This window comes from Heptranchias perlo, chromosome 21 (assembly GCF_035084215.1).
Source record: "Heptranchias perlo isolate sHepPer1 chromosome 21, sHepPer1.hap1, whole genome shotgun sequence".
In the NCBI taxonomy this organism is placed as follows: Eukaryota; Metazoa; Chordata; class Chondrichthyes; order Hexanchiformes; family Hexanchidae; genus Heptranchias; species Heptranchias perlo.
The window spans coordinates 10,994,816-11,010,732 of record NC_090345.1 but is presented as its reverse complement, the minus strand read 5'-3'; the positions used below and the strand labels follow the sequence as shown (position 1 = coordinate 11,010,732).

The 15,917-nt window shown below is 43.3% G+C and overlaps 1 protein-coding gene across 1 annotated transcript in view; it reads right to left on the bottom strand.

Annotated features, from left to right (window-relative positions):
• Positions 1-15,917, bottom strand: part of cfap58 (cilia and flagella associated protein 58) — a 165,847-nt gene that overhangs the window by 133,961 nt on the left and 15,969 nt on the right. Inside the window, exons 5-8 of the mRNA XM_068002701.1 lie at positions 14,196-14,390; positions 12,307-12,444; positions 10,646-10,805; positions 717-799 (exon numbers count right to left, since the gene is read on the bottom strand). Coding sequence (XP_067858802.1) covers positions 717-799; positions 10,646-10,805; positions 12,307-12,444; positions 14,196-14,390 — 576 coding nt within the window. The remainder of the gene's footprint in view (positions 1-716; positions 800-10,645; positions 10,806-12,306; positions 12,445-14,195; positions 14,391-15,917) is intronic.

The window sequence follows — 15,917 nt, the reverse complement described above, 5'->3', positions numbered from 1 at the left end:
TGTAAATGCATTCTAAAAGCACATTTTAGATCGTGCCAGAAATGGCGGTCTGAAGAAATCTTACCGCTGTGTTTATCATCCGTAACACAAATGGGTAAATTTACCAATCCTGCGACCCTAATGGGGAGCCACACACGAACGAAGTACGAGTCAATGAATCGCCACTACAATATTGAAGATGAATCCCGACCCATGCTCCCTTTTGAGTGCAGAGTGCATGAAATTATTTTATAACAATCAGAGGAAATCTGCCCCCGTTATAACTAGAAAAAAAAGAACTTGAAGGACTACAGATGTAAGGCAAATGTTGATGCCCATACAACAGTTCTACCCTTGGAATAAAAACAACCACAATAGGGAGATTGTTGGTGACTCTCCAGTCAGAAGTGAACAAGACAGTACATCCTTCTCCACAATGCTGATCGGCTGTGAAGTTCCATATAAGAAAATGACAGTAAATCAATCTTGAAGTTCCTCTGACATTAATAAAGGTCAAAGGAACTGTTCGGCTGTTACTGCCTTGTAAAAACTGCTGCTAACCATCTATTACCCTGTATATATTTCGGCAAGTCAGATATTTTGTGGTTCATTAAACATTTGTAAGAACTGAAATTCCCATCCAGTGCAGTTTATCTGCAGCAGGAACAAACTTCAAAATTATTTTCTAATTCCAGATATTTTGTAACTTCAACAACGCTACATATCGATATGCTTACCTTATTCAAAATGTCCCGTTCCCTCACCAGCTCATCAATCGCTTTCTTATCAAGGTCAGCCTGCTTTTTAGCCACCTCTAGTTCTGAAGTGGAAAGGACAAGAATAAATTGGAGATTTTACTATGGTTACTTTCAAAATATAAAGAAGAATCAAACCATTCCCTGTAATTGAAAACAGCAAGTAAATGTACTAATGTGCCCCAGTTATATAAATGAAAATGTGATTCCGGTAGGACTGAAGAAAAACCCAGGCTTTATATCCAATCTTATACAAAGTTCATTGTTTGATACAGTTGAAACTAACCTCATATGTATGTACATACATTTGGAAAAATTTATTACAAAAAGGTGCCTGCATACCCACACGTGCAGGGGTAAAGATCTAAGTTGTAACTCCAGCTCTGTAATAACTAAATGGCAACTCTCCTCATGACTCAATTCCAGCTTCGAGTACTGATTTTAAATCTCTTCTCCCTGAATATATTCTACTGGACTGACTCTGTATCTTGAAGCCTAGGATGAATTTAGGAGTCAGGACAGAGAATTGCCAGTTATCACAGACAGCCCTATAAAGGAAATGGGAAATGCACAGGTTCCCTGAAAACATCAACACAATGCTTTACATCCACTTATCCCTACTATCCTAGTTGCAACTATACACATACACAACCACTATACATATACATATATATATATATATATATATAAATAATACATGCTTTACATGGATCTTCTGGAAGATGATCAGAACCCCCATGGAAATTCAACCCCATAGTCATGTTATCACAACAGGACAAGAGCGCATCTATTCCTATGTTAGTGATAGTGATTTTTTTTTAAATACAATGGAACTTTTATTGTTCTTCATAATAGAGTGTTTGAATGTCTCCAAATTTTAGTCTTGTACATATGGCATACCAATATCCTGGATATGGAACTGAAGTAAAATATGTAAACATGAATCTTTCCTGTTCTGTGAGGTTGGTTTGTGTCAATAGAAAGAAATTAGATTCAGTGGGCTGTGCAATAAAGCAACATTTAGTCAAAGCTTTGTCCTGTGAAAACTCTAGTGGGTGATTGGAAAGGCAAGAAATCAGAGGATGGTTCCACTCTATCTGAAAAAGAGCTTTTACAATGCAGATGGCTCAGATTGGGGTAGGGGGGATGAATTTTCAGGCTTCCTGCCCAGCGGAAACAGGGGTGGAAGTGCCCCAAAAATGGTGGGCAATGATCTGGGCCACTGCCACTCTGGGTCCCCTTCCCCATGGACCTACCTTCTTCCAGCCCGGAGACCGGCCGGTGCACCCAATATTGAGGCAGTTACCCCTGGGTGCTCAACCTTAGGCTGCAGCCCACCGTCCCCATGCTAATGAGACACGCTCGCCCCAGATTCTAGATGGCCGGCTGGCACGTTCAGTCAGCCAGCTGTCCAAAGTCCACTTGGATGGGGGGGGAATTCAACCAGGATGCGGTTAATGAATAAATTTTGGTAATTTTTTAATAACAGAGACTTGACCCATGAAGCTAAACAACCACGTGCCGGTTACTGTTTGCACATCACCCACTGGTACATTACCCACTGTGTTAAAAAGTGGCGAACATTTAGGGAACAGTGATCATAGTATCATAAGATTTAGATTAGTTATGGAAAAGGACAAGGAGCAATCTAGAGTAAAAATACTTAATTGGAGGAGGGCCAATTTCTGTGGGCTCAGAACGGATTTGGCCCAGGTAAATTGGAATCAAAGATTGACAGGCAAAACTGTAATTGAACAATGGGCAGTCTTTAAAGAGGAGATGGTTTGGGTATAGTCTAGGTACATTCCCACGAGAGGGAAAGGTAGGGCAACTAAAGCCAGAGCTCCCTGCATGACGAAAGAGAAAGAGAGTAAGATGAAGCAGAAAAAGGGGGCGTATGACAGATGTCAGGTTGATAATACAATGAGAACCAGGCTGAATATAGAAAGTACAGAGGAGAAGTGACAAAGGAAATAAGAGAGGCAAAGAGAGAGTATGAGAATAGACTGGTGACTAACATAAAAGGGAATCCAAAAGTCTTCTATAGGCATATAAATAGTAAACGGATAGTAAGAGGAGGGGTGGAGCCAATTAGGGACTATAACGGAGATCTACGCATGGAGGCAGAGGGCATGGCTGAGGTACTAAATGAGTACTTTGCACCTGTCTTTACCAAGGAAGAAGATGCTGCCAAAGTCGCAGTAAAAGAGGAGGTAGTTGAGATACTGGATGGGCTAAAAATTGATAAAGAGGAGGTACTAGAAAGGCTGGCTGTACTTAAAGTAGATAAGTCACCCGGTCCGGATGGGTTGCATCCTAGGTTGCTGAGGGAAGTTTGGGTGGAAATTGCAGAGGTGCTGGCCATAATCTTCCAATCCTCCTTAGAAATGGGGGTGGTGCCAAAGGACTGGAGAATTGCAAATGTTACACCCTTGATCAAAAAAGGGTGTAAGGATAAACCCGGAAACTACAGGCCAGTCAGTTTAACCTCGGTGGTGGGGAAGCTTTCAGAAATGATAATCCGGGATAAAATTAATAATCACTTAGACAAGTGTGGATTAATAAAGGAAAGCCAGTGCAGATTTGTTAAAGGCAAATTGTGTTTAACTAACCTGATTGAGTTTTTTGATGAAGTAACTGAGAGGGTTGATGAGGGCAATGCGGTTGATGTTGCGTATATAGACTTTCAAAAGGCATTTGATAAAGTGCCACATAATAGGCTTGTCAGCAAAATTGAAGCCCATGGAATAAAAGGGGCAGTGGCAGCATGGATACAAAATTGGCTAAGTGACAGAAAACAGAGAGTACTGATGAATGGTTGTTTTTCGGACTGGAAGAGAGTACAGAGTCATAGAGTCATAGAGTCATACAGCACGGATAGAGGCCCTTCGGCCCATCGTGTCCGCGCCGGCCATCAGCCCTGTCTACTCTAATCCCATATTCCAGCATTTGGTCCGTAGCCTTGTATGCTATGGCATTTCAAGTGCTCATCCAAATGCTTCTTGAATGTTGTGAGGGTTCCTGCCTCCACAACCCTTTCAGGCAGTGAGTTCCAGACTCCAACCACCCTCTGGGTGAAAAAGTTATTTCTCAAATCCCCTCTAAACCTCCCGCCTTTTACCTTGAATCTATGTCCCCTTGTTATAGAACCCTCAACGAAGGGAAAAAGCTCCTTAGTATCCATCCTATCTGTGCCCCTCATAATTTTGTACACCTCAATCATGTCCCCCCTCAGCCTCCTCTGCTCCAAGGAAAACAAACCCAATCTTCCCAGTCTCTCTTCATAGCTGAAGCGCTCCAGCCCTGGTAACATCCTGGTGAATCTCCTCTGCACCCTCTCCAAAGCGATCACATCCTTCCTGTAGTGTGGCGACCAGAACTGCACACAGTACTCCAGCTGTGGCCTAACCAGTGTTTTATACAGCTCCATCATAACCTCCTTGCTCTTATATTCTATGCCTCGGCTAATAAAGGCAAGTATCCCATATGCCTTCTTTACCACCTTATCTACCTGTTCCGCCGCCTTCAGGGATCTGTGAACTTGCACACCAAGATCCCTCTGACCCTCTGTCTTGCCTAGGGTCCTCCCATTCATTGTGTATTCCCTTGCCTTGTTAGTCCCTCCAAAGTGCATCACCTCGCACTTTTCCGGGTTAAATTCCATTTGCCACTGTTCCGCCCATCTGACCAACCCATCTATATCGTCCTGCAGACTGAGGCTATCCTCCTCGCTATTTACCACCCTACCAATCTTTGTATCATCAGCGAACTTACTGATCATACCTTTTACATTCATATCCAAGTCATTAATGTAGACCACAAACAGCAAGGGACCCAGCACCGATCCCTGTGGTACCCCACTGGCCACAGGCTTCCAGTCACAAAAACAACCTTCGACCATCACTCTCTGCCTTCTGCCACTAAGCCAGTTTTGTATCCAAAGTGCCAAGGCACCCTGGATTCCATGGGCTCGTACCTTCTTGACCAGTCTCCTGTGGGGGACTTTATCGAAGGCCTTACTGAAATCCATGTATACCACATCCACTGCGTTACCCTCATCCACACGCCTAGTCACCCCCTCAAAAAATTCAATCAAATTAGTCAGACATGATCTTCCCTTGACAAAGCCATGTTGACTATCCCTGATTAATCCTTGCTTCTCCAAGTGGAGACTAATTTTGTCCTTCAGAATTTTTTCCAATAATTTTCCTACCACTGATGTTAGGCTCACTGGCCTGTAGTTCCCCGGTTTTTCCCTACTCCCCTTCTTGAATAATGGTATTACATTAGCGGTTCTCCAGTCCTCTGGCACATCCCCTGTGGCCAGAGAGGTTCTGAATATATGTGTCAGAGCCCCCGCAATCTCCTCCTTTGCCTCACACAGTAGCCTGGGATACATTTCGTCCGGGCCTGGGGATTTATCCATTTTTAGGCCTGCTAAAACCGCCAATACCTCCTCCCGCTCGATGTTAATATGTTCGAGTATATCACAGTCCCCCTGCCGTATTTCTATGTCTACATCGTCCTTCTCCATAGTGAAAACAGAAGCAAAAAATTCATTTAGAACCCCTCCTACATCTGCCGGCTCCACACACAGATTGCCATTTTTGTCCCTAATGGGCCCTATTTTTTCCCTAGTCATCCTCTTACCCTTAATATACTTATAAAACATCTTAGGATTTTCCTTTATTTTGCTCGCCAGTGTTATTTCATGGCCCCTCCTTGATCTCCTAATTTCTTTTTTAAGTATCCCCCTGCACTTTTTGTACTCCTCTAGGGCTTCCTCCGTCTTTAGCCTTTTGTATCTGCCAAAAGCCCTCCTTTTTTTCCTAATCCATTCTCGTATATCCCCTGACATCCAAGGTTCCCTGGAGTTCTTGGAACCACCCTTGACCTTTACGGGAACATGTTGCCATTGTATGGTCTCAATCTCCCTTCTGAAAGACTCCCATTGCTCCGATGCGGATTTTTCTACAAGCAGCTGATCCCAGTCCATTTTGGCCAGATCCTGCCTTATCCTATTAAAATCGGCCTTCCCCCAATTTAGAACCTTTATTTCCGGCCCCTCCCTGTCCTTTTCCATGACCACCTTAAATCTCACCAAATTATGGTCACTGTCACCAAAGTGCTCACCTACTAGCACTTCTTCCACTTGGCCGGCCACATTCCCTAGAATTAGGTCCTGTACCGCCCCCTCTCTTGTAGGACTTTCTACATGCTGGCTCAAAAAGCTCTCCTGGATGCACGTTAAGAATTTTGTACCCTCTAAGCCTTTTACACTCTGAGTATCCCAGTTAATATTGGGGAAGTTGAAATCCCCCACTATTATTACCCTATTATTATTTGCACAATTTTCTGAGATTTGCCTACATATCTGTTCCTCTATCACCCCCTGACTGTTTGGGGGCCTATAGTACACTCCCATCAAAGTGCTTGCCCCCTTTTTGTTTTTAAGCTCCACCCATATGGCCTCATTAGAGGAACCTGCTAATATATCATCCCTCCTTATGGCAGTAATTGATTCTTTAATTAATATTGCGACCCCCCCTCCTCTTATACCTCCCCCTCTGTCTCGCCTGAAGATTCTGTACCCCGGAATATTGAGCTGCCAGTCTTGCCCCTCCCTCAACCATGTCTCTGTGACAGCAACAATATCATACTCCCATGTGTTTATCAACACCTTCAGTTCATCCACCTTATTCGCAAGACTCCTTGCATTAAAATAGATGCCATCCAGCCTTGCCCTTACATATTTGCCCTGTCTTCCAAGCTGACTTGTTTTTTTCTCTATATTTGGCTGCACATCACCCCCTATTGTAGCTCCACTCTGTATCCCATCCCCCTGCCAAGTTAGTTTAAACCCCCCCCAGTGGTGTTCCCCAGGGGTCGATACTAGGACCACTGCTTTTTTTGATATATATTAATGACTTGGACTTGGGTGTACAGGGCACAATATCAAAATTTGCAGATGACACAAAACTTGGAAGTGTAGTAAACAGTGAGGAAGATAGTAATAGACTTCAAGAGGACATAGACAGGCTGGTGGAATGGGCAGACACATGACAGATGAAATTTAACGCAGAGAAGTGCGAAGCGAAGGAAGAATGAGAAGGGGCAATGTAAACTAAATGGTACTAAAGAGGGTGCAGGAACAGAGAGACCTGGGGGTATATGTGCACAAATCTTTGAAGGTGGCAGGTCAGGTTGAGAAAGCAGTTAAAAAAGCATACAGGATCCTAAATAGAGGCATAGCGTACAAAAACAAGGAAGTTATATTGAACCTTTATAAAACACTGGTTCGGCTACAATTGGAGTATTGCGTCCAATTCTGGGCACCGCACTTTAGGAAGGATGTGAAGGCCTTCGAGAGGGTGCAGAAAAGATTTACTAGAATGATTTCAGGGATGAGGGACTTCAGTTACGTGGATAGACTGGAGAAGCTGGGGTTGTTCCCCTTAGAGCAGAGAAGGTCGAGAGGAGATTAGAAAGAAGTGTTCAAAATCATGACGGGTTTAGATAAAGTAAATAAAGAGAGATTGTTCCCATTGGCGGAAGGGTCGAGAACCAAAGGTCACAGATTTAAGGTGATTGGCAAAAGAACCAGAGGCAACATGAGGAAAAACTTTTTTTACGCAGCGAGTAGATATGATCTGGAATGTGCTGCCTAAAAGGGTGGTGGAAGCAGATTCAATCATGGCTTTCAAAAAGGAATTAGATAAATACTTGAAACGAAAAAATTTGCAGAGCTATGGGGAAAGAGTGAGGGAATGGGACTAACTGGATTGCTCTTACAAAGAGCCGGCACGGGCTCGATGGGCCGAATGGCCTCCTTCTGTGCTGTAACCATTTTATGATTCTATGATCTATAAATCTTACTTTTGTTAATTGTATTGTAAGATTACTTGTGCAGCCATTTGAAAGAGCGTAGATGGACTTGAGAGTTTCACACAAAGGGTGGTGAATGTGTGGAATCTATAGCACAGGGAGGCAGTGAAGGTGGATAGTATTGGCAAATTCAAGAGGGAGCTGGGTAGTTTTTGGCAAAGGAAATAATTGAGGGATGTAATAGATAGTATGCAGTGTAATAATTTTTGGACTGTTGAGGCTGCAAATGTCATTTCCTGTATATTCCGATATAAATTGCCCCATGCAGATTATACTTTTACAAACATTTCTCTCCCCCCACCCCCCCACCCCGCCACCGCTTTTTCTGTGCTCATCAAGGTGATGGTTGTCCGTGTAGAAATGGAACACTTTCCCGGTGTCAGCATCAGCAACACCAAGGTCAGGTATCGCACTGCTAGATGCTAAGAAAAGCTCATTCCACTCTGCCTCAACCATGTGCCTCGGCTTCAGAGTAAGAGGAGCACCCCAATGCACCAATGTGGCATTTTTGTTTCATTTCCCGCCACAACCATCCATGGGCTTTTCTGAGTGACTGCCAATTAGTGCCAAATTAGAGGCAGTTTTGCACTGTATGGCCATGGCCACAAGGAACTAGATACAGGACCCTTACAGTCAATCGACTGAGCAAACTTTCATTCCAACAGCCAAGCCTGGATAAGAATCCAAATCCCAAAGTTGAAAGGCCAGTGTCTAAAGTGGCATCCAATTTCACAAATACCAGTTTTGTTGGTGCTCCTCATCTTAAACCTTTTGCCTGACTCAAAGCAGCATTATTCTAATCAAAAATTGTGTTTAAAAATAGATCTTTGTAGGTATAATGCGAAAGTACTAAGAGGTTATAAACAACAGTATTTATGTCCTATGCATACATTTTTATCCAGGATCATTGAACCATCATGGTTTATTGATACTGTCTCTTGTGTAATAGAACAGTTTAAATCTGAACTGCTGGGAGAAAACATACCTTCTAATTGGATTTGAAGGAGAAGCATAATTCTGAATAATTATTTACCCCCGAGTGCAAGAAAAAACAACTTTCACTTCAAAGATGCACCTCTCAGCAGATCTTGCTGCTGAACTAAAGAGTGACAAATCCCCAGGACCAGATGGTTTCCATCCCAGGGTTTTAAAGGAAGTAGGTGAGCACATTGCAGATGCCCTAACTATAATCTTTCAAAGTTCTCTACATTCAGGAACTGTCCCTCTAGATTGGAAAATTGCACGTCACTCCGCTTTTTAAGAAAGGAGAGAGAGGGAAACCGGGGAATTATAGACCAGTTAGCCTAACATCTGTTGTGGGGAAAATGCTGGAATCAGAGAGCCAGCATGGATTTGTGAAAGGTAGGTCGTGCCTGACAAACCTGATTGAATTTTTTGAAGAGGTGACTAAAGTAGTGGACAGGGGAATGTCAATGGATGTTATTTATATGGAGTTCCAGAAGGCATTTGATAAGGTCCCACATAAGAGACTGTTAGCTAAGATAGAAGCCCATGGAATCGAGGGAAAAGTACAGACTTGGTTAGGAAGTTGGCTGAGCGAAAGGCGACAGAGAGTAGGGATAATGGGAAGGTACTCACATTGGCAGGATGTGACTAGTGGAGTCCCGCAGGGATCTGTATTGGGGGCCTCAATTATTCCCAATATTTATTAACGACTTGGATGAAGGCATAGAAAGTCTCATATCTAAGTTTGCCGATGACACAAAGATTGGTGGCATTGTAAGCAGTGTAGATGAAAACATAAAATTACAAAGCAATATTGATAGATTAGGTGAATGGGCAAAACTGTGGCAAATGGAATTCAATGTAGACAAATGTGAGGTCATCCACTTTGGATCAAAAAAGGATAGAACAGGGTACTTTCTAAATGGTAAAAAGTTAAAAACAGTGGATGTCCAAAGGGACTTAGGGGTTCAGGTACATAGATCATTGAAGTATCATGAACAGGTGCAGAAAATAACCAAGAAGGCAAATGGAATGTTGGCCTTTATATCTAGAGGACTAGAGTACAAGGGGGCAGAAGTTATGCTGCAGCTATACAAAACCCTGGTTAGACCACACCTGGAGTACTGTGAGCAGTTCTGGGCACCACACCTTCGGAAGGACATATTGGCCTTGGAGGGAGTGCAGCGTCGGTTTACTAGAATGATACCCGGACTTCAAGGGTTAAGTTATGAGGAGAGATTACACAAATTGGGGTTGTATTCTCTAGAGTTTAGAAGGTTAAGGGGTGATCTGATCGAAGTTTATAAGATATTAAGGGGAACAGATAGGGTGGATAGAGAGAAACTATTTCCGCTGGTTGGGGATTTTAGGAGTAGGGGGCACAGTCTAAAAATTAGAGCCAGACCTTTCAGGAGCGAGATTAGAAAACATTTCTACACACAAAGGGTTGTAGAAGTTTGGAACTCTCTTCCGCAAACGGCAATTGATACTAGCTCAATTGCTAAATTTAAATCTGAGATAGATAGCTTTTTGGCAACCAAAGGTATTAAGGGATATGGGCCAAAGGCAGGTATATGGAGTTAGATCACAGATCAGCCATGATCTTATCAAATGGCGGAGCAGGCACGAGGAGCTGAATGACCTACTCCTGTTCCTATGTTCCTATGTAACTACATTGAAATGTTTAAATAAAATAACCATATTTTTGATGACCTAGTATGTTAAACAGTGGATGTGTGACTTGCATTTCATGGAACTCATAAACAAGGTTCAGGTTTTTGGTCTGCTCCGATTACCAGCGTCGGAAATTACAAAGTTCTACTCTATAGATCAGTAACAAGAAACACCAGTAGCAATGCCAGTCAATCAGCTGCCAGTGATGTGTTTGAAATGGTTCATCATTAAAAGTCTCTCATTTGTATGCAATAAATGTTGCTTTGTTGTTCCATCAATAGAGGCCCAGTGAAATTTTAGTAAAGTTCAAGACTCCCAACTACTAGATTTCTTTTACTGATCAGGTCAAGAAGGCTTTAATAGGAGTTGGCAAGCAGAGCCCCTACCTTTCTCCAGGGAAGTAGTGAGGTTCTTCAGAGTTTCCCGCTGGTGATCAAGCTCCAGTTTCTGGTCCTCAGCCTGATGCAACCTCCGCTGCAACACCTCCCTCACCTTGGTCAACTTGGTAACCTCCTGACGCAACTGAGCCACATCGTCCTCTTTGGTCTAGATCAGATGACAGCAGTGTAATTATTTGAAACAGACCAATTTACAAAGAGGCAATATAGGAGCTTCGCTCCTTCCCACTCAACTTGTTCCCTATATTTCTCCCGAAGGCAGCAACACGTGGTGGGAGATAATTCAGTCGAGCATGGGGATGACAAAGGCACGGATGAGGGTTTCAGCAGCCGATGGGCTGCGACAGGGCTGGAGCAGGCGAGGTTACGGATATGGACGTCGGAGGTCTTTGTGATGGAGAGCATATGGGGTTGGAAGCTTGAATAGGATGCTGAGATTATGAACAGTCTGGTTCAGTCTGAGATAATGGTCAAGGAGGGGAATAGAATTGGTGGCAAGGATATCGAGTTTTATAGCGGGGGCAAAGATTCCCAATGTTTAAGCAGAGGAAATTGCCACTTCTCCACAATTGACTATCGGAGAAGCAGTCTGACAGCACAGAGGCAGTGAAGGGGTCGAGAGAGGTCGTGGACTGTAGAGCTGGGTGTCATCAGCATATATGTAGAAGCTGACCCCAAAGGGCAGCATAACCCTTGAGGGACTCCAGAGGTAACAGCGTAGGAGTGAGTTGAGAAGCCATTGCTGGAAATGTTCTGGCTACGATTGGATAGATGAGTGGTTTCCACTGAGCTGGTATGGTCAACTGTGTCAAAGGCTACAGAGGTCAAGAAGGATGAGAAACGGTAATGCACCTTAGACACATTTATAGAGGACATCATTTGTGACTTTGGTTCGGGCCATTTCAGTGCAGGGACGGAAACGAGATTGGAGAGATTCAAACATGGAGTTGCAGGAAAGGTGGGCACGGATTTTGGAGGCAACAACACGTTCGCGATGATTCCTGACCCCCCCATTGACCCCCAACCCCCCCGATGATCCCCGACCCCCCAATGATCCCCAACCCTGATCCCCCAATGACTCCCAACCCTGACCCCCAAACCCATGACAGACCCCCCCCCCCCCCCAATCTAAGTCTTACCTGCTCGCATCCGCTTCCTTCCTCTTCTCCCGTCCGACTGACAGCGAGCCTGTCAATCAGGCTAGCCTGTCGAACGGGAAACCGACAAAAAAAAATAAAAGACATCCTTATATCAAAATCGTAAGGATGTCCGGGAAACCTGTACTGCTGGGTTTCCAGTTAGGAATTCCCCCGCCACCCGCCCTCTTCCTGGCTCCGTGTTAAAATTTGGGCTCAGATCTCTGGATTGCTAATCCAGTACAATACCTTATTAATTTGAGATTTGGTGTGGTTATTTTTGTTACCAGAACCACGTGCTTGAACTACTGCTTTGTAATTTGCTGTGAGACACCTAATATTACCTTGCACACATTCACCGTGAGACATTTATTGGATGATGTTTCCGAGATGTAATGGATCTTTCCAAGAGCCAGCACAGGCACAATGGGCCGAATGGCCTCCTTCTGTGCTGTATGGTTCGATGATGGGCTTTACTTTATCTAGTTAAGTAAGAGAGGAAATAGTACTTACTTTAAGATCGACCAGCTTCTGTTGGTTTTCATGGGTCAGTTGGTCAGTGATCATAACTTGTAGCTCATTCTCCTGCTGGAGCTTGATAAGCTTGTGGTTTAGTAGTTCCAAATCCTTCGAAGCTCTTTCATTCAAAATCTATTGAAGGAAAAAGAATAGCCATCATTTACAACAAAAAAGTAATTATCTCTGTCACACAGAATTTACATTTTATGCACAATAAATTTTAATCGATTCCAAAGAGGACTTGGGTGTTGAAGTGGGTTGGACACTGGCCTTTTGTTTTTAGGACCTAGGCTCAAATCCAGTCCAGACCATTGGGATGAAAGTCTCTCCTGTCATTACACTGTACATGGGTCCACAGCACAAAACTTTCGTAAACTAGCACTAAGTTGCCAATATCATTCCAAATCCAGCACAGACTTGATGGCCTGATGGCCTTTTTCTGTGCTGTAACATTCTCTGAAATTGTGCTCCTGCATGCCTACAGTGGAAATTGGAAATGTCACAGGGATGCAGTAGAGAATATCTTTCTGAGATTAAGCTTAGGCGCATTATTGGGGCAGAGTAAAATGAGCTATACTCTGCAACTAGCTGTCCTGCATCTAATCTGGGAGTGCTCAATGCTGGTACTGGGTACCTGAAACAAAAATTAAATCCACCACCTTGCAGAGCACAACATTAACAAAAAAAATATTTTTTTTTAATTAAATGTTCTTTTTAAACTTTTTTTTGAATGAAAGTTGCTTACAGTCTATCAACAAATGAAAGCCTTTTATAAAAAGAATCAGTCTTACACTTTTAATAAAGTGTGTTTACTTGTGCTATTGATATTGGGGTGGCTTTGCCTTCATTACCTTTCTCTCACAAGGGAAGGAAAGAGGAAACAAAGTACTGAAAACTGGAAAATCACACAGCTACAAAGGCTGTGATGAGACAGAAACAGATGGCAGGAGAGGAAAGTCAGAGAAAAGGGGAGAGCCAGAGGAGAAAGGGAAAGCAGAAAGAAGCGAGTCAAAGGAGAGGTGAGGAGAGTCAGAGGAGAGAAGAGTCAGGGGAGAAAGGGGAAAGGAAAGAATAAAGAGGAGAGGAGAGAAGACAAGGGAGGAGAGAAGGCAAGGGAGGAGAGAAGGCAAGGGAGGAGAGAAGGCAAGGGAGGAGAGAAGGCAAGGGAGGAGAGAAGGCAAGGGAGGAGAGAAGGCAAGGGAGGAGAGAAGGCAAGGGAGGAGAGAAGGCAAGGGAGGAGAGAAGGCAAGGGAGGAGAGAAGACAAGGGAGGAGAGAAGGCAAGGGAGGAGAGGGGAGAGGAGAGGAGAGAGGAGAGAAAAAAGGAGAGAAAAAAGGAGAGGGAGGAGAAAAGAGGAGAGAAGAGAGAACTGTACCATGATATAACCAAGGAGCTATATTTTTATTGCCTCCTTGCATCGTTGCTAAGTTGGGGAAGGCACAGCTCCATTTACATGTGATCAAAGATCTGCATGAAGTACTGTTCACCAATCTCCCATGCCAGTGCAGTTTTTAGTCACTGAAAATACAGCTCTTCCCAATCATTAATATGTGAATAGTGGCACACCAGGCCACAGGGATTATTTTTGAACTTCAAAAGCTTATCTATTTTTGGCAAAGTTTTGCAACAGCTGTGTTTACAGTACAGCCAATGCCCACAATTACTGATGTGAAACTATCCTTTCCAGTTGGCTTCACTAACAGGGCACTGATCTGCATTTGCCTATTGTACTGCACTGCTGGTGTTGGGTCTCTGCCCATGAAGGCACTGCACCTATGCCAAAAGCACAGTCAAAACAAATATCCTCGATTCGTGTTCCCTATATTTCTGATTAGTTGGTTCAAAAGTCATGAGGGAGAGCTGGGAGATTGTTTCCTGGTTACCTTTTGTTCCTTCAGCTGCAGGTCTAATTTCTGTTGATCGTCTTTGGCCTTCTGCTGTTGTACGATCATCAATTTGATTTCAGCTTGATTTTCATCCAGTTCTGCCTTTAAGTGTGTCAGTTCTTTCGACAGCTTCTCCTTCCGCCGAACCTCCCGGGAAATCTCATTCTCTCGCATCTCTATGTCATGCTGAAGCTACAGTCAAAAGATTGGTGTGGGTGATGGGCATCGAAAGGAACATGCATTAGAGCCCTGAGGAAAACATGCCCATTTAGGGCTAAGAAGTTGTCTTTAAAAATCACAAAGTATTTCAGTCTCCATTGATAATATAATAACTGATAGCACAGGAAGTACAGACACCTTACTGCACAACAATATGTAGTTTCTTTTCGAAGTCAAGTTTGAAGATTTTCTTCTGTACTATTCCATTAAAATACACTGCTTTATGGATATTTTTCTCTGAATATAAGATCTCAGAATCTACATTAATTGATTTTTAATGAGTTAATTCTACCCCAGTGATTCAACTGGCTGGCCGGCAGACTACAAATTACTTAGAGCTCTGCATCTTAAGAACAGTTTTTTTTCGTGGTAGTCAACATGAAATTTCAAATTCAAATCCTATGTAATCTCTAACATGACTAACCTTTATAGTATCTGAACATGGATTACTCTTCAATGGAAGCCTCCAAACTTATTAAAGTACAAGGTGATAGCACCCCCTAATCCAGTGCCTCTGTAATCGGACACTGCATCCCTATCAACAAGGGTGCAATATCTTAGTTTCTAGTTTGTCAAAGCAGTGTGACTTGTTAACTCTTTGTTGAGGGGCACCATCTCAAGCAGTGCCTTGAACGAGGGCTACTCTCAGGAATATTTCAGCACACTGCACCATGTAGTGATGTGGAGTGATTCCCTACACGGTGACCTTCTGTGTTACTGTGATCAGTTGACAAATGGAGGAGATCACTGGGGCTGAAATTCTGTGGGGGTTCCACTGATCTTCCACTCTAACTCCACCAGGATACTGGTGAGACCCCAGCGGAATTTCAGTCCCACTGTGTAGAGAATCACATGAATGAGAAAAAGGCATTGTTGTGCAACTTTAAGAGCTCTCTAGATGTCAGGGAAAACCCTGCCTTGTAATAGCATTCCTGTGCTTTCTCTCACTAGAGCGCAAGAGAAGGAGGAACTGAATCTCAGTTGTCAAAATATCATTGCTGGTAGGCTGAGACAAAAGGCCCAGAGACACATGGAGCATCAAGTATGCCAAAGACCAGAGATGATGGGGGATGCAGTCTATATTATGAGTGCCACAGGTCTAAAATGACATGGTCACTGTTGATGGTTGTTTGTTTCCTTTAATCATTAGGTTCTGCTGTTCAAAACATCAAAAGATCAGTGGAACCCCCACAGAATTTCAGCCCCAGTGATCTGTTTTGATTAATGGTATTAGATTTGCCTATCATTATAATCCCCATAACATCAATTTTCCCAACCGCCTGGCCCCCATTGTGTTGCATGAGATGTGGAACTAAGCCACCATGAAATGTCACGTTAACTGTGACACTATCTATTATTGCCAGGAACATTACAATAAAAGTAGATTGTATCAGGGAATGAGTCCCAAGCTCAGTACACATTTTTGGACAAATCAGTTAGAAATTATGAAAAAGTTTATTTTTTTTTGTCTCTCCTTATTGGTTTTCAAACACTTTTGCT